This window comes from Heptranchias perlo, chromosome 14, assembly GCF_035084215.1.
Source record: "Heptranchias perlo isolate sHepPer1 chromosome 14, sHepPer1.hap1, whole genome shotgun sequence".
Lineage (NCBI taxonomy): Eukaryota > Metazoa > Chordata > Chondrichthyes > Hexanchiformes > Hexanchidae > Heptranchias > Heptranchias perlo.
Window position 1 is genome coordinate 30,679,707 of NC_090338.1, and position 23,861 is coordinate 30,703,567.

Here is a 23,861-nt window from a genome sequence, read left to right on the forward strand (position 1 = left end):
ATTCTTGTACTCCAACCCCCTTGCAATAAAGGCCAACATACCAATTGTCTTCCTTATTGCTTGTTGTATCTGCATGTTAACTTTCTGTGTTTCATGTACAAGGACACCCAAATCCCTCTGAGCACCAATATTTAATAGTTTCTCATCATTTAAAAAATATTCTGTTTTTCTATTCTTCCTAACAAAGTGAATAACCTCACATTTCCCCACATTATACTCCATCTGCCACCTTCTTGCCCACTCACTTAACCTGTCCAAATCCCTTTGCTGACTCTTTGTGTCCTCTCACAGCTTACTTTCCCACCTGGCTTTGTACTGTGAGCAAACTTGGATACATTTGGACCATGGTGGCCATCTACAGGTCCAGGATAGACACGGCCCATTGGGAATGGTCGCTCCGACTGTCTGCCTCTATTCTGTGACATTCTCTGCGCCCGGGTGGCTCTGGAGAAGGAGCATGCAGTGTCTGCTGGTGCACTTGGGGCTTTCTGCAACTGGTGGGCACCGTAGGGACTGGTGTGCTTCCTCGATCAGGAAAATAAAATTATAATTTGACTTGATTCCTTTAATTGATGTGTCAGGATGACATGGGTGGTCTTGTAAAATGGGACACATCCACACATGACGTTCCCCCACCCTGTTCTTTTGGGGGGCTTAAACAAAGGAAAGGAAAAGAATTTTTTAAAAAATAAACATCGGCCCTCCTGGCAATAAATCTATTAGTTCTGGCTCAATGGGCTCAATGTTGCTAAAAGAGAAAAAGAAAAAGACTGAAAGGAAATGGTTATATGAATTTAAATTAGTACATCATGTCAATTAGTGTGGAACAGACTGCCAGCTGAGAGATGATTGAACACTTGCCCGGATTAGACTGCCAACAAGTTTAATGAATGCAATCTTGGTTGGATTAGACTGCCAACTAAAATGAAAACTACAGGCTCAGGTGGGACAGACTACCAATTAGTTATGAACAGACTACCAATTGATGTGACAACTACAGGCTGATTTGGGACAGACTACCAACTAATGCAACAGCTAAAGACTTAGTTAGGAACTACCAACTAGTGGGCTCACTATGGGCACAGTTGAGACAGACTACCCTGGTAGGATCATCACAGCATACATGTCAACTGTCTGTGTTTTATATGGGCAGTCAGTAGTTTGGAGTCAGTGACTGCTTGCCAGCATTCAAGAATAAAAATCAGTGCTGTCCCTAGCCCCACTCCGAACAGCTCAGACCTGATGCTGCTGCGTTAGGAGCTGGAAGTTAGCTGCATGTGATAGATGTGAATAATTTTGTGAATCCAGGAATTCCCCTTGCAGTGTGCAGCACCGTCCTAGTCCCCAAAGCAGTATTAGATACAGGGTTCACCAGTAAAGGGGAGCCAAGACAAGTGCCTGCATCACCTGGGAGGGGAATGTCAGCATGGTCTGAGTGGGGATTGTGAAAAAGGATGGCAGCTTGAATTGAGGGGGGAATAAACATCCCAGTATGAACATAGGGGGAGAAGTGTATACTGGGTGTAGGTGGGAGAAGAGTACCAGTGGCACTAATTTTACAAATGTTTATGAGAACTGGGTCAGGAAGGGATAGGGTGCATTTCTGAATTGGGGTGGTTGGATGTGAGAATGATTAAGATACTTTTGGGTAAGTGATGGTCAGGTTGGTCTGATGAAAATTCAAATGTCACTTTTGTTTTTCCTTTTTTTCATTAAAAATGTATTAATTACAAAGTATCGGAGTGCTTAAAATCAACCAAAATACACCATTTTAAAGTTAAAATTCGAACATTTCCAAGTGAGCATGCCTCTGTATCACTCTAGAAATGCAACATCAATTTTTTGTCTTTGACATTTGAATGTCCCCTTCGGGCTTTCATGTACTCGTGTTTTTTTGACCTCCAATGTAAGTGACGGATGTTCTGTCTACCTGCTGCTTTATTTGTTTCTTTTGTCAAGGGCACTCGAGTGTCAGCCTTTTTTTTTTGAAGCTGTGTGTTGCTTAGCTTTTGCAGGCTGGTATGGCTGAGCAGGTTGCAAATCCACTTAAACATAAGAAGTAATTTTTTGAAGTGCAACATACGTCAAAACAGATGATTTATGTTTAAATGCAGAGTGTGATCTTCACTGCCAATATAGGTGACAAGTGGCAAAGCTAGTCCCTGAGAAGCACAAAGACCAACTGCCTCCATCACCGTGCACCACTGCCCGGGCCGTGACGTTGTCAGAGTGCGCCTCCCAGGCCGGCGAGGGGCTGCGCCCGTATTTTCATGTCAGGAGGAATGGAGAGCGGCGGCGGTGGCGGTGGTAGCGGTAGCAGCATGTTAAACGGCGGCACCGGCGAGGAGCAGAAAAAGATGACCTCAGCGCGGAAAAGAGCCGAGCTGCGCCGGAGGAAACTGCTCTTGAATTCGGAGGATCGGCTGAACCGAATAATGGGTTTCAGTAAAAGCGAGGCGGGTGAGTGGGAGTAGGGAGTGCGGCCTGGTCCCGTCTCGGACCCTTAGCAACCACTGGTCATTCTCGAGAGTTTCACTGGGCAGCAATAAACTCCCTCCGCCCTCTTCAATCCAGCAATAAAATTTAAAAAAAAACAGTTGCACTGAGTGTCCCAGTTAATAGTAAAATACGGTGCAAAACAAAGAGATGGATTCTCGGGGCGGTTGCGATCATGATGAATGGTGTTACGATGCTTTTGAAATTTGGTGAAAATTTTGGTACCAACACCTAATGCCTTTGCATCGGGAGAGGAGAATGCGGGAGGAAGACCGATTGCTAGTTTTAAAAATAAGACTTTTGAGATCAGGTTTACATTTTGAATTTTTCAAAGACTGTTTTCCTGACCGTCCATGTGAAATCCGGACGCGTGGTAATGAGTAGATTGTGTTATCCTTATCTTAAGATAATAAAACCCATGGAGTGGGGTATGTTTACGAAAACATACATTTTAAATGTTTTAAAAATTAAGCAGGAGCATTCTGCAGAGGGAAAATTGATGGGTGGGGAGGATGTGCTGGGGGGTGGGGTCTAATTATCTATTTCTACCTTCCCCAGGTGCAGGATGAGGGCTTGAAGGTGAAATTCTAAAAATGGCAAAATTAAATTTTGCCTGTATGATGATTGTCTGTTGTCTAACTGATTCTTAGTTCAGTAGAGGCTGGGGGTATAGACAATTCATTAATTTGCTCCCTAGTGAAATTTACAACCATCAGTTAAAAAGACAGTGACTGTATGTACTTTAGCAGTAATGCACAAATTATAAACTTCTGAGAGGTTGCCATTTTACAGATGTTATGCTGTGCACTCTAGGTATCTTAAAAAAATTATATGAACTGCTGGTACATTGTAATTGTCTTGTGCTGTGGAGGTACACCTATGGCTGGAATTTTTTTGCTGGTTCAAATAAGTGGTCAGGAATGTCTGCAGCCACAGCCCAGAAGGGCTGCAGACAGATTGAGGGAGGAGGCTGATGGGCAGAAAAGTGGGGGCATGGGTGTCATTCTCCTGGGTTTCCTTTGTCCTCAAATCTGCCAGATGATGCCCTCACCCAAAGCTGCCAGATCCTAGATTGCTGTAATGCTCATAGACTCCAGGACAAAAATGAATGCTTCTACACCCCGAGGCTCAATCTCAATGTTCCCTACTTCCAGAACTGTCCACAATGCTCCCAGCTCTCTTACAGTTCCTCCTCAGTGCTTTCAGAAACCCACTACCCAGTACTGCTAGACAATGGGCCTCATTCCCAGTGCACCTAGACCACAAGCTGCTCTAATGCTGATAAATCAGTGTCCCTGATAATACCAATTGGTATAACACCCCTGTTCTTATAAAACCTCTGACTCATTGTGAGCACTGTAGTGGGGCATTAGCTAATAAATTGTCTTGCGCCTAGCACTTGCTTCCTATTAACGCTCACAATCTGTGTCTCGATTGTATCATTTCTGGGTAATGTCTTTATTACGTTAAACCATGTACGGCAAGATTTGCATAAAGAAAACGCTAAAAATTATTGGAAATCTGAAATAGTAAAGAAAATGCTAGAAACAAACTGGAAATACGTGGGTCAGTCAGCATCTATAAAAGAGAAAAGGTGGGTTATGATGTTTCAGGTTATACCTATCTTCATACCTGAAGGATACATATCTGATACATCATAACCTGTTTTTTTTGTTTACTGATGTTGGCTGATCTGTGTATTTCCACAGTTCGTATACTTACCATTATACATAACGTTCAGTCTTCCCAACACCAAGTGGTGCTGTTACTCTTCTGTAGAATTACAACACAGCCCAACCAGCCTGTGTTGGTGTTTATCCTGCTCATGAGCAGTAGTCTTAATCCCATATGCCCACCTTGTTCCCATTTTCCTTTATCCCCCTTTCCTTCAACCACTTATCTAACTTATTTTTAAAAATTGTCATGATCTCTGCTTCGATTGTCTAACTCTGGTAGTGCATTCCACATGCCCCCTCATTCTAAATTGCATCTCCCAACCGGGTTCCCCAAGGGGAACATTGTGTGTCAATTTTTACTTCAGCAGAAGGTTGGAACTGCTGATTCGCAGTTCTTTTTCATTATCTGACAAAGTTTTACATATTTACCCTTAAGTAAAACTCCAAAATATAGATTCTCAGATCCCCACTATTCACCACTGGCTGATTCCATTGAGACCATTGTATTCATGATGCAAAGGCTCTGGTTAACTCATTTTTTGGACTGATGTTAGTCCTGGATTGGTGGTTACTGATCTGATTTTTAAAAAAAAACCTGCCATTCCAATCTTGGTTATGTAAAAAAAACTAGGTATGCATCAGGAATGCATAAACCACTTGTTACTTGAGTTTGTGGTAATGCAGTCTGCTGCAGTGCTGCTCTCTATCCCCTTTTGCCTTTATTGTGGGGTACAGAAGTGGCTGATGTGTCTGTGAGTCTCTGATAGATGTGGCAACTATGTTCCTGTTGTTTGGTCTTGACCACTAACTGTACTAGAGGAAATAAATCAGTGACCAACTGCAGGTGAACATCAACACTGCTTTTCCTGGCCTTTAGTTTTCTTCACAAATTATTTTATCTCCTGTTATTTTTCTTCTCCCAGCCCCTCCCCAAAATAGTAGTTAAATAGATCAGGTTGCCCCAAGGAGTCCTTGGCAATAAAAATGTCTGATTCTGTGACCAGCATGAACATAATGTATGTAATGATGCTCTGGAATCATTCTCAAGCAATTAAAAGTTGCACTGTCAAGCCTCATAATATTCATCTTGGATGGCATTCAAAAATATTGTAGTAGTTTTTATAAATTAATTCTTCCTAGTACTGGGCCGTGCACTGGGTTAGCACACTGCCCTTTTACCCTGGGGTCATGAGTTAGAATCCATCCCAGACTGATGGTGTGACAGTCTCTTTGGTAACTGGTAGGGTAGGGTCCTTTTGTGAAATGAGTTTAAACAGCCTCAGCTTTGTTCTATATGGGCAATGTCACTCAAGTTGCAATGATAGCTATTGTGGGAAATAGAAAATGTAAAACTGGTGCAGTAAAGATTGCTCTTCTCTGGTTGAGTTAAGGCACATTATTGGGGTAGAGTACTAGGAGTTTTACTCTGCATCTAAACAGTCGAATCTGACTTGGGATCAAGAGTGAACTTGCCTGAACCTCCAAGAATGGTTGTACGTTGTTGTAAGGAATTCAAAAATGTCCTGATGACTTTTAAAAACTCAACCCAAATTAATTTTTCTATAGATTTTGAATGTTTGTTTAATGATGCCAGCACGAAAGATTAATATAATTTCTTCCCTCCCTCCCTCCTGTTTCAGAAGAGGAGAACCGGACAGACGTTCTTCCACCATATGAACCGGAGAAAATAGAGCCATTACAGACTTCAGGCCTTTCCAAAAGAACCCTAGGAATTCCAAATGAAACTGCTGGTGACTCAGTAACATCCATCCATTATACTAATGGAACAGAGATTCAAGGGCCATATTCTGCAGACAGAAGAGACTCACTTAACAAAAGTAATGAGGCTGACAATGATTTGGGCCTAGGAGGCCGGCACCCAGGTAAACCAGATGTGCCGGTAGAGCAGGCCCAGCGTGCTCCCCGTCGTGGTATTGAGCAGTATATATCACGATTCGATGAAGCTATGAAACTTAGAAATCAGCTGATGAGCGAGAAGTCTGGTCAGGAGAATGGAGGCGGGGGTGAAGAGTTTGGCACATTCCGGGTTTTCCGATTAGTGGGTAGTGCTCTGCTAGCCTTAATGGTCAGAGTCTTTGTATGTAAATACCTGGTGAGTACTGGAGCTGGTTTCTAGTATAAAATATTTGTGCATTTTAAAGAGGGAATTTTTTGATGTATACTAGTATATTTTTGAGATATACGAGCAGATCTCCTGTGCCACTGCTTAACAAATCAAAGGTTACACTATTGCAGTTGGAGGGGGATGCACAACTCCTGAGAAAGAGGAACAAAGTTTGTAAGAGATCTCCTGAGAGATGGTGAAGTCAAATGTTTTACAATTAGTTCCTGGTCAATAAATAGAATTTTCCTTTCTGTAGCAGATAGATAAATAGCAGTTATAGGTACATAGGAACAGGAGTAGGTCATTCAGCCCCCTCGGGCCTGTTCCACCATTCAATTAAATCATGGCTGATACGCAGCCCAATCCCATTTAGTCACCTTAGATCTATATCCCCTACCTAACAAAAATATGACGACCTCGGTCTTGAAAGATTCAATTGACCCAGCATCCACAGCCTTTTGGGGGAGAGTGTTCCGGATTTTTACTACCCTTTGCATGAAGAAGTGCTTCCTGATTTCTGTACTGAATGGCTTGGATCTAATTTTAAGTTCTTGCTCCCTTGTTCTGGATTTTCCCACCAGAAGAGAAAGTTTCTCTTTATCTACCCTATCGAATCCTTTTATCATTTTAAACACCTCTATTAAATCACCCCTCAATCTTCTATACTTGAGGGAATACAAGCCAAATTTATGCAACCTCACCTCATAATGTAACCCTTTAACCCTTAATGTCGTTCTGGTGAATCTGCACTGCACCCCCACCAAGGCTAATATATCTTTCCTGAGGTGGGGTGCTCAGAATTGAACGTGGTAGTCTAGGTGGGGTTTGACCAAGGCTCTATACAACTAAAGCATAACTTCTTCCCCATTGTATTCCAGCCCCCTTGAGATAAAGGCCAACATTCCATTAGCCTTTTTGATTGTTTTTTGTACCTGTCCATTAGCCTTTGGTGATTTGTGTACATGGACATCCATGTCCCTTCATTCCTCCACAGTTCCTCATTTCTCACCATTTAGAAACTACTCTGATTTTATCTTTCTTGGGTCCAAATTTTATGACTTAACACTTCCCTACATTGAACTCTCTTTACCAAAGTTTTGTCTACTCACTTAATCTGTCTATGTTCCTTTGTAACTTCCTGCAACCATCTACATTACTTAGTGTCATTTGCAGACTTGGATATACAATGCTCTGTTCCTTCATCCAAGCCATTGATAAATGTGTTGAAAAGTTGAGGCTTCAGTACAGATCCTTCAGGGACGCCACTTGTCACATTCCGCCAATCAGAGTACGTATCTCTACCTCAACCAATTTCCAACCCATGTCGCAAGGTTACTTCCAATTCAGTGTGCTTTCGTGTTTGCTGCTAATCTGTGGAACCTTATCAAATGCCTTCTGGAAGTCCATATAGACAATATCTATAGACACTCCCTTATCCACTATGTTAATGACCTCATCAAAAAATTCAACTAGTTTAGTCAGATATGACTTACCCTGCATAAATGAACATCTGCATGTAATCGGGGGAGCAGCTCTCTAATGTTTAGCATGTGGCTTTTTATTGGGAAGACCAAGAAATATATTAAACTTTAGTTTAATGTCTTTGCCTCTTTCCTCCTTCACAAAACATCTGCAGCTATAATTATTCAAGCACAGCCTTTTGGTAAAACATTTTAAATTCAGGACTTTTATTTGGAACTTCTCTTCAAACTTGAATAATGGTACAGTCCAATTAGAAGTTGTTACTTGTTTCTATGAAAATGTGCTGTTTTAAGTTCTCATACAAACACATCTGGTGTAACTATTTAGAATAAATTACAAAATATAAAAATTTCTACTTGAAACATGCAGTTGTTTCATTTGTCACACGTAACATGCCTTGAATATCATACCCATACTTTTTGTTTCAGGAAAATTGCCCCAGGAAAACTTGGATTTGCTGGAAGTTTTTAATTTCAGTAATTTTCCAATAGCAAGGGACTAGTTTAGAAACAGAAAATCCTGATTTGCTCTGTGAATGGCCAGTCTTACTTTCAATCATAAATTCTAAAAGTTGTAAACACAGATGCTGCTGGGAGTTGTAACCCACTAACTTCAATCTCTTCTGCTAGCTGTGATGGGTTTGGGGACATGCATGAACTCATGACTCAGGCTTTTCACGGGCATAGGTCTCTGATGGAAAATATTGTTACATGTATCTCAAACAGAAAATGTTATTGACAAGTTTTTAATTGCTTTCTCAATTTTATATATTTTTTTATATCTTGTGCTACAAACCTTTTATTTCCAGAAATAAGTTTCTCAGCTACTGAGAATCTAAGATAACAGGCAAAAGGATTTTAAAAAACTATTTATTTTAAATGACTTGATTTACTTTTTTTAAAAAAATTGAGTTGACTTGTTGCTGTCATTTATGATGTATAGAGAAACTCTTGAGGAATGTTTCCAGCTTCATATCTGACATTAATCACACTTTTTTAAAACAAAAACCCACTTGGAGCCTAAATAACAATCAAACTCTATGAACGCATCCAGTGGTTTACTTAATGGAATTTAGACTTTGCGGCTTTAAAGGGCAGTTTCACCGTAGCAGCATAATAATACATTGTACATTACATAGCATAATACTGGTGTCCTTATAAAACATAGTCTGCAAGTTAAATATTCTCAATCATATGTCTTTTAAGAATTGGAACATTTAAGCTATTTACAGTCTTCCACCATCTCCATGGGAGGCTGTTGTTTTTCATTTATCCAATTAATTCTGGGAAGAAAAGTGTTGGTGGCTGCCAAAAGCACTCCATCCGTATTCTAATTGTGATGGAGAACAAAGTGTCTTCAATAATGTCCTACTTCCCAGAATGTATTGTATGAAAGCAGTATATTTTTGGAAGACCTAAGTGAAGGGCCAGGCCCTGTGGTGCAGAAACCACCACAGTTGAAAAGACCAGATAAATCAAGTAATTGTTGTCACAAAATACCTTTTTAAAAAAAAAACTATAGATTAAAGGAAAGACAGAGGTAAAGTAGGAATGCACTCCATTTACTTAAGCCTTATCAGACAACAAATAAGTATGGAAGTGACTCAAGTTGAGACATGACTATATCATTTTGAACATGTACACAAATAGATTGCCTATATGCGCAATGAACATGCATGTTCATAATGCTAGAAGTTGAGGAAGAGAGAATCAATCCATTGTTTTCGCTATCATAAGACTGACTATACGGGAGAGAGAGAGAGAGAGAACAATGGTGGCAGTCTTAGACCAAAGCTGGACAAGAGATGCTCTGGGTGCCTTGTCACTCTGAGAAGGTGCATTTGTGCACCAATATGTTGACTTATTTTCAAACCGGTTTGGAGTTCTGCAATTTCTTCATCCTTGCAGATCATCGAAACATCAAATATCAATGAGTAGCATGTTTTACTTTACCTGTTTTGTAAATTATTCATTAAAAGTTATTTCTTTTGTTGGATCAAGCATTGGGTTAAGGAAGTTGTCTTATGCTACATGGGTGTGTGGAATGGTTCTGAACCTCTAAATCTACAACTCTTGGATGTTTTATTAATATTGAAATACTTTTACACCTCTACAGACAGTTACACATATAATTGAGAGTTGAATTTGCAGTAACTTGACAGTCTTAATGCACCACGATATTTGCTGAACCACTAAATTTTAGAACCTGAAAAGTTCATTTGGGGAGTTTTACTGTGCTACTGAGTGTCTGTCTGATAAATCTAGTGAAAAATATTCAATAGTAAGCTGCTTTTTCTTGCAGATCAGAGAAAATAGTTTTCAATTGCACTCAGTGCACATGCTGCTGACTGCACTGGGACAATAGTCCCCCACTATCAAGAAACGAGCAGTGGAGGTGCTGATTAATAACAAGAATTGTGTTACAAAACATTTGTCAGTCTTAATGCACCACGATAATGCTCAATTTCTTAACTAAAATTAATTTTTATTTCTGATTCGTTCTGTCTCATCTGTAAGTGGTAGTTCTGTAATGGCCCATAATTGGTACACTAGGTACAGACAGTGACAGTCCAAATCTAGAATAATTGTGGAAGTACGACCGTTCTTGTGCAGTTACCATAGGTCATGTTTTCCATAAGTCACGGCTGTGCTACTGAATGTCTAATACATCTGGTGAAAAAATATTCAATAGTAAGCTGCTTTTTCTTGAAGATCAGGGAAACTAGAGAGCAGGTCATATTTTCCATTGAACAGTTTTAAAAAATATATATATATTTAGAATCTTTATAATTATGGTACAAATTACACTTATAGTAATTGTTTTTCGTTTTAATGTGATTTTTTCAAAATATTTTACAGTCCATTTTTGCTCCATTTCTGACTCTTCAACTTGCATATATGGGCTTGTCAAAGCACTTTCCAAAGGTAAGATTTCGTTCTTGAACTGTTGTATAATTTACACTTGACCTGAATTTAGTTGGGTTGGATCTTCAGAAACCCTGCCCCCCACATGCACACTAGAAATGACATTTAGGCCACAGAACCTATTTCTTTCAACAGGCTGTGTAAACAAGATTAAATTTGTTATTTAGTCTTCCATGAGATTAAATAACAAAAAATTCTTTTTAGCTATTTAATCTTGTGGAAGAAGCAAATAAGCATAAGCAAGACATCCAAGAAAATAAGCCTGAAAGTTTGATTGGATTTGGAATTGAATAGAAAGTTCCAACTTGTTGCGGAAAAAAAAATCTTGGGGCAAAACAGGATTGGTTGCTATCTGTGCCTCTGAATTCCTTTCACAACCAGTCATTTGTCTAGATCCTCTTTTTAAAGCAGCTTATAAACTAATACTGCCCCAGTAACCTAGGGATGCTTGGGTTTCTCCTAGTTCTTGAGAAATGGGTGTCTTTAGCATATTTTAGCCATAAGTAACTGGTGAAATCCACCCATAATCCACTGTCCCAATTCAGGAAATCAGAAAGTAACGTTGATATATATAAAGCAGAGAGTTAACAGTTTTGTTTTTTTAAAACAATATTTTCTCTTTCTATACATTCACAACATTCTCATGAGTTGATTTCACTGCATTATTACTTAGACTGCCCTTGCAGACAATATGACCTTGAGGATTAATGATTGTTTCAATTAAGGTAATCTACATTATGGATTCATGCTACCATGCGCTGCCAATATCAGTGAATCAGTTGTAGGACCCGAACTGCACAGTCTAAAGTAGTTACAATTTAAAGAACACCATGAAGCACCAAAATTGGACTAGAATAGTCCAATAAAATTCACATGCCAATCTAGGAGGGTTAGTTGTTTCTAAGGAGGTACCTTGGGAACTACAAAATGGATTGGATTTAAAAAGTGTAAGTGGGCAGAAAAGTGGCAGATGAAATTCAAACTGGCGAAGTGTAAAGTACGGCACTTAGGGGGGGGGGAAAAAGGGTGACAAGCTCCTGGTGTCAAAATAGCTATGGTCTAAAAGTCTTCATAAACTCAACGCTGAGTGTCCAGCAATTGTGACCAGTAAGTAAGAAAGCAAATAGATCTGAGCTATATAAACAAAACAGCAGAGTACCAGTGGAAGCAGACAAGGTCAAATTGTATTGTGCTCTGGTCAGACCACACCATGACTATCCTGTCCACCGAGGCACAAAGGAACTCTTCAAACCCTGGAGACAGTTCAGAGAAGAACCACAATACTGATTTTTAGTGTCAGACTGAGCTATGATGAAAGGCAGTAGAAATTTGAACTTTGAAAGGAGAAATGATCTTGTTGAATTTTTATAAATATTTTATTACTTGAGGACAAGTTAAAACCAGGAATAAGGCAAATATAGGACTAATGTCAGAAAGTTCTTCATGCAAAATGTTATCAACACATGGAATGGACTTCTAGATAGAATACTGGAGATGAAAATCCTGGAATCATTTAAGAAACAGTTGAGTGATGTGATGGGGGTATTGTGCAGGATCTTGCTGGATGAATGAGTTAAGATGGATCAAGTGCCCTTCCTCATTTTTATCTAATAATTTCTAAAAGTGGTATTTTTTTTAATGCTGTTAAAAATATCAAGTGAAGAGGAAGAGCAAAACAAAGTTTGAACTCAACTGAGTGTACCTGTTGGTAAATTTGCATGGAATGACATCCCTTCCCCTGTTTTTCACCTCCCCGCCCCAAACTTTTGTGACTACAAGAATGTATGAGATGTTTTATATGTAAGAAGAAAAAAATGCTGATAACTATAAATCTGCTCCATCGTAGGGTGAAAAGAAGGTAAAGACTACAGTATTGACCGCCGCCCTGCTTCTCTCAGGAATCCCTGCCGAGGTCATCAATCGCTCTATGGATACCTATGGCAAAATGGGAGATGTGTTTGCAGACCTCTGTGTCTATTTTTTCACTTTTATCTTTGCTCATGAAATCCTTGTCTTTATTGGTGCTGATTTGCCTTGATGTCATTGGGCATGGGAGGGGGGAAGGAAATGAGAACAGCTTTGTTTCAACTAACTTTGCAGTTGCCACTGTCTGTGCCATTCATTCCTTCAGTCTAGCAGGCACTGGATCTTTCAGGCTGACGCAGGCCCCAATTTTTTTTTTCTGAATCACGCTGCCCAGAAATACTCGGCGAATAAAAAATAATTCGAACAGACAAAAATAAATTGTTATAAGCTTAGAAAATTATTATGCAGGCATTTCAACTCTTCAAACTGCTGTTTCTTACCAATAGCTTCAATAAACATTTGTCTTAACTTTAATTCAATATACAAAGTTTGACATCAAATGGCACATTAGTATAGTCTACTAGAAAGCTGTGTTCAAAATATCTCGTGCTTTTGTCTGTGTATATGTGTATATATGACATGCATTTATATCTGTGTATGCTTAAAAGCCATCCATAGTACAAAAGTACTGTACCTTCCAAGTACAGAGGTGCATACAAACGTATCTTTTATTTTGAAAAGTTAACACTACTATTGACTGCTTGATCGTCTACTTGTCTGACATCTATTTGCACTGGTTTGGGACCGTGCTTTACTAGAAAGAATCCACTGTCCAGTGTGTTTTGTTGTTTTTCTTTAATTGTGACATATTGTAATTAAGTTATTTGACTCGTGTTTCATATTTATATTAGATTATCCTATATTTGTAGATACTTGTTGGATACTACCTGTGATTTCTGTAAGCTGTTGAAGAGCAGAGTGAACATTTTCATTGTGCAATTCAAAATTCATTAAACGTTAGATGCATAACACTTTATATATTTAGTCTAATTATTTGTGCAAATCTATCCAAAAAACATGCCTCTGGTGTAAAAGGTCATTTGATAGATGAAAGAGCACTTCCTGGTTTCATCTTTATCCAGCTACGTATGTTAGATGTGAAGTTTATTAACTCCTATGCAATCCACTCAGCCTTTCATCCTGCCCCTTTGCCGAGAATCAGTGAGATGCACATATGTAAGGACACGGTTGGATTTGCCGTATACAATGTGTGCTTGTGTAGTATGGGAAAGACAACCTGGTCATTTTCTTCTTCTGCATTAGTGGCTGCAAAACATGCCACCTTATGTTTATAAGCTCAAATATTGATCTGGGATCTTAAGTAAAATCTTATGTCCTATAAATCAATTTGTAGGAGATTTCCTCTGACTGGATGTCCATTGTTATTTTCAAAGTGGTGACTCCTGTTGATATCTAGTGCCAGAAGACACTATGGAGGTTATTTAATTGAGAGGCGTCACATCACGCCTAGTCGCATCCACATGTATGTTTCCAGTAGAGGGCACTAGATAATTCAGGAACTGCTTCTGTAATGAGGTGAGAGGGATGAAGGAAAAGACAACGGAACATGTGTACACAGCCAAAAAAAAATGGGTACAGTATATATTGGCATGTTTACCAGCATGATAATTACTATCAGTACAATGTCCTATACCACTTTCACCTTGTATAATAAAGGTATTCTGAAAGATGGAACTTTGGTAGATCCACTGTTGCCAAAGCTGAGGGGTGGAGGTGGTGGCCAGTGGTACAGTCCCAGCTATCCGGCGGTCACCTCACAAGGGAACTTATTGGGAAGCAGAGCGACTCTACCGTATTTGTCTGAAGCATGTTGCAGGACTAGCAGCACCTGAGGGACGGCCTGACAAAATGGACCTGTTTTGGATGAACCAGTGATCAATCCTGCCAAGAGGATTCAGCAAATCTGATCCAGTGGGGAAGTTGCTACAGTACTCCAGGAAAGGGGATCATAGCTATTAGAATCTTATTTTTAACCCCTTCTATCGGGTAAATGAAGCCAACTGTAGTATCTGCAACTGTTGCTTTGGCTGAAATTGGCTAACTCAACACAGGGCCCTTCCTGTTGCGCCTAGCATAGTACTGCACCACGTTACAATTTCCCGCTATAAGAGAAGCTGTTCTAGGATGTTTGATATTTCATCACTCCCAAAATGAGATTGGATTTTTTTTGTTTTTCTCTCCTATTCTGAAAGCGTCAACTTCTGCTAAGATACAGTTCCATGGGTGCATTGTGGAAATGGCTGTTCTGTGGTGGGCTGACCTCATCCTTGTCGTATTTCTAAATGCAGACACTTTCTAGCAGGGAGCAGCAGCAGAAATTCTGACCATTTTCCCCCCTCTCTGCTCTAGAGGCACCTCTGCTGCCAACATGGTTCAGATCTGTCGATTCACCACAGACGGAGGGAGGGGGAGGGTGGGGGTGAAGAAGGAGAAATACTTGTATCTGTATGATCTTGTGATCAGTTGCACACTGACTTTACCAGTTGAGCCATCTGGGGCTCCCCTAATAGTTGTAGCTGAGCTATATAGAATACACTGACTCCCTTTTATATTGGTATATATTATTTAAGTAGTCAACTAAAACAAAATTTAATGGAAGTTATGAAGTTTAAGGGTTCCTATAATACTAATAAAATAGCTTAGGTTGTAAAAATTCCAATATTTGTTTCTCATCATTACCTGCATTTTTCTCTTTACTCGCTAAATTATTCTGTTTAGACAGTTGAAGAATCTTTATGCTCAGAGCGAGTTGAGAGCACATATGGTTGGATTTTTCCAGTTTTGCCAAGTACAGAGTGCCCACTAACAACACAAGGGTTCTACACATTGATCAGAATTTACATCTGACAAATTAAGTTTAGATATTAAAAGCTGTCAAATCACTTCAAGGAGTAGTGCCTGAGTACTAGATTATGTAAGCGTTTAATACATTTTTTTTTAGTTTTCAAATTATTTCACCGTAAACATTTCATGCCTTTTTTGCCACCACCTTTGTCCAAAAATGATCTGAACGTTAACTCATTGAGCTGTAAGTTTAAAGTCTCCAGAATGGAAACCCAAGGGTGCAACCAGATTGGTTAAAATATCCTAATCTATTTATTTTTTTTCCCCATTGCTTTTTCTCCTTTTGCCCCTCCTGTCCCGAAGGTAGTGACTCATGCTTAGATACACTTTCAGATCTGAACAACCCTCCAATATCTCACTTCAGCAGCTATTCTTAATGTTTCAGCCGAACAGTAAGTGGTTTAATCATAACCAAGCCCAGTTCTGGCATCACCTAACATTCACTTGCACCATTCCAGCAGGGACTATGGCCCCATTGCCATCTGGAAAGGAAACTCTATCCTCCATAGCCAATTGTAGTGCCCACCAGCTGAGATCAGCTAACACAACAAAGGACTGTGATTGAACCTAGGAACTTCCTGATCTGTATGACTCAATATCACAGCACATGGTGCATTCGCCCACTCAACTAGCGGGAGAGAGATTTTAAAAAGACAATTATTCTTCAGAAGGTAATCTCACATCCCCTCTTGGTAAATGTCAATTTTTTACCAGTGTTGCGTTCAGTCAAAATCAGACTCTGCAGCCATGTGGCAAGTGCGAGGAGCTTATGGACTTTGTTACTAAGATTGAGACAGTCCGTTCAGCTACCTCTGCTGCTCCCCTCCCTTCCCCTAGCCCACCAAGCTCCCCACTGCCCTGGCCCTGAACTCGCATCTTTCTCTAGTTTCTCTCCTTTCTCCCTGCATGCCCTCTCCGAGCTCATCTTGTCCATGAGACCCATCTCCTGCGCCCTTGACCCTATTCCCACCAAACTGCTGACCGCCTAATTTCCCTTCCTGACCACTATGTTAGCTGATATTGTTAACGGTTCCCTCTCCTCAGGTACTGCCCCCTCCCCATCAAATTTGCCAACATCACCCCTCTCCTCAAAAAACCCACCCTTGACCCCTCTGTCCTTGTAAACTACCGCCCCATCTCCAACCTCCCTTTTCTCTCCAAAGTCCTTGAACGTGTTGTCGCCTCCCAAATCCGTGCCCATCTTTCCCGCAACTCCATGTTTGAATTCCTCCATTCAGGTTTTGGCTCCTGCCACAGTACTGAAAAGGCCCTTATAAAAGTCACAAACGACATCCTATGTGACTGTGACCATGGTAAACCGTCCCTCCTCATCCTTCTCAACCTGTCTGCAGCCTTTGACACGGTTGATCACACCATCCTCCTCTAATGCCTCTCCTCCCTCATCCAACTGGGTGGGACTGCCCTTTCCTGGTTCCATTCTTATTTATCCAGTCGTAGCCAGAGAATCAACTGCAATGACTTCTCTTCCAACTCCCGCACCCTTACCTCTGGAATCCCCTAAGGATCTATCCTTGGCCCCTTCCTAGTTCTCATCTGCATGCTGCCCCTTAACGACATCATCCGAAAACACAACATCAGGTTCCATGTGTTCCATGCTGACGACATCCAGCTTTACCTCACCACCACCTCTCTCGACCCCTCCACTGTATCTGATTTGTTACACTGCTTATCCGACATCCACTGCTGGACGAGCAGAAATTTCCTCCAACTAAATATTGGAAAATCCGAAACCATCGTCTTTGGTCCCCACCACAAACTCCCTTCCCGAGCCATCGACTCCATCCCTCTCCCTGGCCACTGACTGAAGCTGAACCACACTGTTCGCAACCTTGGCAATCTATTTGACCCTGAGATGAGCTTTCGATCACATATGTGCTCCATCACCAAGACCGCCTACTTCCATCTCCGTTACATCACCCATGTCTGTCCCTGCCTCAGCCCATCTACTGCTGAAATCCTCATCCATGCCTTTGTTACCTCTACACTCGACTATTCCAGTGCTCGCCTGGCCGGCCTCCTATCTTCCACCCTCCATAAACTTGAGCTCATCCAAAACTCTGCTGCCTGTATCTTAACTCACACCAAGTCCCGTTCACCCATCGCCCCTGTGCTCGCTGACCTACATTGGCTCACGGTCCGGCAATGACTCAATTTTAAAATTCTCATCCTTGTTTTCAAATCCCTCCATGGCCTTGCTCCTCCCTATCTCTGTTACCTCAGATCTCTGCGCTCCTCCAATTCTGGCCTCTTTCACGTCCCCAATTTTAATCGCTCCACCATTGGCGGCCATGCCTTCAGCTGCCTAGGCCCTAACCTCTGGAATTCCCTCCCTAAACCTCTCAGCCTCTCTACCTCTCCCCCTTTAAGACGCTCCTTAAAACCTACCTTTTTGACCAAGCTTTTGGTCACCTGTCCTAATATCTCCTTATGTGGCTTGGTGTCAAATTTTGTTTGATAATGCTCCTGTGAAGTGCCTTGGGATGTTTTGATACATTAAAGGCGTTATATAAATGCAAGTTGTTACTGTTGTTGAGATTTAATCAGGTCCTGCCTTGCAGTTATTCTGCCGTGGCTTGTGTAGTACTAACCCTGTTTTTAGAATGATTTGAGTGGGAAGTTGGGGGCCCACTGCCCCCTTGTATTACTGTGAAGTGGGCAAAGGGAGCTCAGTACATATTTTCTCAAACTTAGAAATTGAATGGTGGGATAGGATTTCTTATCAAGTTTAAAAAGCAGTCTCTGCACCTGTAGTTGGTGCAAAATTAATTAAGTAAGGCAACTTCAAATAGGTGATCTCACTTGCACTGACGCTAGTTTGCACCTGCAGTGTTATACCATCCTGGCTCTACCTTAATTTTATTAAAGTTGTGGTTAAAATTGTGCATTTAGCTTTTGTGATGGAATTCAACTTTTAGTTTAAAAAAAATCATTGTGTCAATAAACTAAAACCACTTTGAGTATTCCTGTATTAAGTGTTTCCTAGCAGCAGTGGCTAGTGACACATGTAACTGTAACATATAACTATTTTATTGGCAGTTTGAGCTATAACTGAAAGTCCATTCCTTGAACAAAGATGATATGCTTCTGAGAATTGTGGGATGGGATTATTTTGCCACAACAGAATTATCTCACAGTTTCTTAGATACTGAACCCTGTAGCCCAGCCAAAATGATAAATGTGATTTTAAAAAAAATCAGCTCTGGTATATTATGTTATAAACATTGCTGCCAGTGAGGAACAAGGCTATAATTTGACTTTGAGGTTTAGGAGACATCAATAAAACCCATCATCTGAACCCTTCCATTACATTACAGCCTTGTTGCTCACCTAAGATAATCATTCTACATTACCAGCAGATACAGATAAACACAATGAGCACAGAGATGTTACACAGACATTACTGATTGCTTCTAGATGGTATTTTTATTGCATATACTTTGTCATTAGGCTAGGAACAAATTACCAACAAACATTGAAAAAAAATGCAACATTTTACACAGTTAAAAATTAGATTTTTAGAATCAGAGGAACTGATAAGAAATATGCAGAATGTGTCTACATTTTACACACATTTTAAATCATTACAATTTGATCTTGTACGTAGCCAACTCTAAAGCATAAAGAGTATTCCGTCCCTTCCTCTCCACATCAAGTCACACTACTGTATTTGCAATCCTGCTATTGAGTTGGTCTCTTTCCACTTGAATTATTTGTTTAGAGACTAGAATTTCCTGGTTCTCTTTCCTTTTTATATGCTTGAATGCATTTTTCTCTTTTTATATACAAAATTAGCATTTCTTCTGTGTTTCTAGCATGAAGTGCATCCAGTAAACTCAGATGATGCATCAAATTATGTTCACATTCTTTGGGGAATAAGTGTACCCAGGACAACTGTGATGTGTTACATCACAGAAGTAGCTATAAGGAAACAAGAAGACATCAGTCAAAGATAGCCATGGCTAAATGAAAGATTTGATGACATGAAAGAGCTTGGACTGAATCCAACCAATAGTTTGTTGCGTTTATTCCCCATGAAAATTTAGATTTGGGCCCAGTTTTGATAGGACAACTAATCTCTAAGAAAACAGTAGGGGACTGGGGGCACAATCGGTTCCAATCCACTTCAGATTGGTAGGATAAAGGTCTTTTCATTCTGTTGCCTGGATTACCTTGGAGCAGTCTCAACCCAGTTCATAATGGCCATCAGAGCATTGTCTAATTAGGGACTAGAGCAATCTCGCTCTGACAAGCTATAAGGTTGACTGATGTGGGACATGGAAATGTCACACTGGTGAATGACATTTCCATTTCCCCATCCCAAAGTTGGTGAAAGGCGCACTGTTAGGGCAGAGCAAAAGAAGCTTTATCCTGTACCTAAACTCAGAGGTATTGAGCTGAGCCTTAAACCCCACATCCTAGCCACCATCAAGAGTGCCCATCTCCACTTTCAGAACGTCAACCTCCTCCTGACCCCCACTGCTGCTGAGCTCTTATCCAGACTTTTGTAACCTCCAGACTCGATTACTCCAACGCTGCCTTGTCAGCTTTCCGAGTTCCACCCTTCACAACAACTTGCATTTACATAGCACCTTTAACATAGAAATCATCCTAAGGCACTTTACAGAGGGGAGAAAATAAAATAGATAAAAGGACAAAGAAATGGATCCTGAATTATGGTGACACAGTTAGAACAGAACCTGATGAAAGAAACCTGATCAAAAAGATGGGCTTTAACAAGGTATGTAAAGGTGGAGAGAAAAGTGGAGACGAGTTTAGGAAGGGAATTCCAAAGAAAGAATATATAGCATCTTTCATGTCCTCAGAACATCCCAAAGTGCTTTATGAATTACTTTTGAAGTGTTATCACTGTTGATATGTAGACAAATGTGGTAGCAAATTTGTGAACAAGATCCCACAAACAGCAAATGAAGTAAATGAACAGTTGGTGGGGCTAGTTGAGGGATAAATTTTGGCCAGGATACTAGGAGAACTCTGCTCTTCATTTAATTGTGCCATAAGATATGTTATGTCCATTTTAATAGGCAGATTAAAACAGAAAAGGGAAAAAAGAGAGAAGCTAACAGACTTGTCTCTATTTCCTAGTACAATTAATTTACATTTATGTGGCAAATATTACTTGATTAATTAGAATGATTTCTGTAAACATGGGCCAGATGACACATGAAGAACACCATCAATTAAATGGTACTATAAATAACACAACTTATTTACAGCTGCAAGGAGAAATCTTGGCACCACAAATACTATTATTCTAAAACATCTCATTTCTATTCAATAGGATGCCTCTGCTTTTTTGGCTCGTATTAATGCTTCTCTTGACTAATTAGACTGACATGAATTCAAATTATGAGTATGTGCTTGAATCATGTCAAATCTAATATGTTTGGAATATTGCTATGTAAATTAGTGATAGATTATTACTTCATGATCCATTATTTTGATAATGAGTCGATCTGTCCTTTACCTGTGAGTAATAGTACAAAACTATAATATGGTTGGTTAGCTGTCACAGTGTTCTTTACCTAATGGATTTATGTTAGAATCTGTAATAGACTGAGTGAGTAGACTTCCATCCCATTTGCCTGAGATAAATTCAAAAAACTAGATCCAAGAGGTGAAAGGATTGTGCTTTAAATAACTATCATCTTAAAGTAAGAGACAATCGAAATCACCCAGCTTCACCTCCTTCCACATAAAAGCGAAGAAACATAGCAGGAATAATAGCAGGCCTGATATGAATCACAGAGGAAAGATTGTTTTTCTAGTGTAGAGGGAATACAGATAGCTGCACTTGAAGCAAAGTGAACTGTTCTGACTTCTCAGAATGTAAAATTTTTGCTTGTTCATATTGTGTATTATCTGTCATTATCATCACCATAAAGTGTAAATTCTCTGTGCTCAAGTGCAATCAGTTCTTAGTGCGTAAGTACCAAACAGATAGACTCTTTGCCACTGAAAGCTACATTAAGTGAGGAAAACAATGGTCACTAGAGTTCTGTTGAAAAATATATCTTGGAATTTGTTTTGTATATGCCAGTGCTGAGCTTCAGCTGTGGGCATTTGAGTAGTAATAATTCAGCAGGATTGCCATCTTGGTGTCTTGATTTCTCTGTGGAATAGTGTGGTTGAGGTTGCATTTTTATTTTGCAAAATTCACAATAAGGTAAACAGAAAACTGTTTAGATGATAATGCCCCTTTCTGGTGCCCAGTCCCAAATTAGTTTTAAAAGGAATTTAAGTTATTTACTTGTTACTGATCCTGATGACCATTTGCCGTATTAAACATAACACAAAGCCAGTTGCACACTGAGCATCATTTGAGATGGAGTGGACTAACCATTCATTCTGCTTTTTTTTCTATGTCTGTTAATTTTTGGTATATTGTCATTTAAACAATGAGAAGAGACTGACTTGAATGGGTTTCTAAGCTGGACTGTACAAGGAAGCTGATTAACATAGAATTACATAGAAATTGCAACACAGATGCAGGCCATTCGGCCCAACCAGTCCATGTTGGTGCTTATCCTCCACATGAGCAGTAGTCCTAATCCCCTTGTACCCGTTATGTATCCATATCCAATTATCCCCATTGGCTTCAATCACCCATCTTACTTATTCTCAAATGTTGACATGGTGTCTTCTTCAATCACTGATAGAGCATTCCACAGCCTCATAACCCTCTGCTATCTAAATCTTTTACATTTAATCTTTTATCTATATCATTTTAGTTGAGTTCCTTTAAATTGTCACGGTCAGCAGCCACTCCCAGCCAGTTCCGCTGATGTCCGTACTCACTGTTTAAATAAAAATATTTCAAAAGTAAAAGGAAACTTTTGATGGAACATAACATTTCCAGGTGTAATTTTTCTTCCTCACCTTTGACGGCAGTGTCATAGAAATTGCAACAGATTGTTTCTTAGCTACATAAATAACTCGGTCAGTTTAATATTCCTTAAAAAAAAGAAAGTTTATTTTAAAAGTTATTTATTAAAAGTTAGCTTAGTTCTTAGAGTTGTAATCTTTTTGTTATTTTGTCCACTTGAGGAGTTACATGTAAGGTTGTTTACTGTACATATATAACTATATTATATGACTGTTTCTTTGTGTTAATCTTTTGTAAAATAAATTTTGTTTAATATTTTAAACTTGAAACAAGGTCTGATGTGATGCTCTGTCGCTTTTGAATATTGGAGTGACATCTTATGAAGGCAGAAGACAACACCACTGCCTAAAAGCAGTTATCAGATAGGATTTGCTGTTTGTTTCCCAAGCACGTTACCGAAAATTCACTGAGATTTCACGGTAATAATAGACACTATCAAAGGTATGGGAGTTGGGATTCCCATGAGAGTGATCTAAGATATGAGACCAAAATAATCTAGGGTTAGAAGTTTAGAAAAGACCAAAAAAATGTAACAACTAGTCAAATGTGCTTTGGAAAGAGCGCAGAGAAAGCAACAAGAATGATCCTAAGTGTAAAGATGATGATCAATCAGACATGGTGGTATGGAGTTACCATTGTGAAACAGGCGGCTCTAAGACCTGGATCTGTATGAAAATTGTCCTTCTAATATTGTGATATTGCCTCTTCAAAATCCATCATAGTTTGGTGAAAGTGATAATGCTAAGATTCCCTTTTATAAATCCTATTAAAATCATAGAATCATAGAATTATACAGCATGGAAGGAGACTATTCGGCCCATCATGCATGTGCTGACTCTTTGAAAGATCTATCCGATTAGTCCCACTCCCATTGCCCTGCAAATTTTTCCCCTTGACGTATTCATCCAATTCCCTTTTGAAAGTTACTATTGAGTCTGCTTCCACCATCCTTTCAGGCAGCGGATTCCAGATCATAACAGCTCGCTGCATTAAAAAAATTCTCCTCATCTCCCCTCTGGTTCTTTTACCAATTACCTTAAATCTGTTTCCTCTGGTTACTGACCCTCCTGCCAATGGAAACAGTTTCTCCCTATTTACTCTATCAAAACCCCTCACAATTTTGAACACCTCTATTAAATCTCCCATTTACCTTCTCTGCTCTAAGGAGAACAATCCAGCTTCTCCAGTCTCTCCACATAATTGAAGTCCCTCATCCCTGGTACCATTTTAGCAAACCTCATCTGCACCCTTTCCAAGGCCTTATCATCTTCCTAAATTGTGGTGGTGCCCAAAATTGGACTCAATACTCCAGCTGAGGTCCAATCAGTGATTGATAAAGGTTTACCATAACTTCCTTGCTTTTGTACTCTATGCCTCTATTAATAAAGCCCAGGATCCTATTTGCTTTTTTAACAGCCTTCTCAACGTGTCCTGCCACCTACAAAGATTTGTGTACATACACCCCTAGTTCTCTCTGTTCCTGCACCTCCTTTAAAATTGTA

General features: G+C 39.8%; 1 protein-coding gene across 1 annotated transcript; it reads left to right on the forward strand.

Moving 5' to 3' along the window:
- The first annotated feature begins 2,193 nt into the window (after positions 1–2,193).
- Positions 2,194–13,545, forward strand: camlg (calcium modulating ligand). The gene is made up of 4 exons (XM_067996206.1): positions 2,194–2,460; positions 5,813–6,285; positions 10,638–10,703; positions 12,550–13,545. The coding sequence occupies exons 1-4, from the start codon at positions 2,271–2,273 to the stop codon at positions 12,739–12,741; spliced, it is 921 nt and encodes a 306-aa protein (XP_067852307.1). The 5' UTR covers positions 2,194–2,270; the 3' UTR covers positions 12,742–13,545.
- Positions 13,546–23,861: the final 10,316 nt, after the last annotated feature.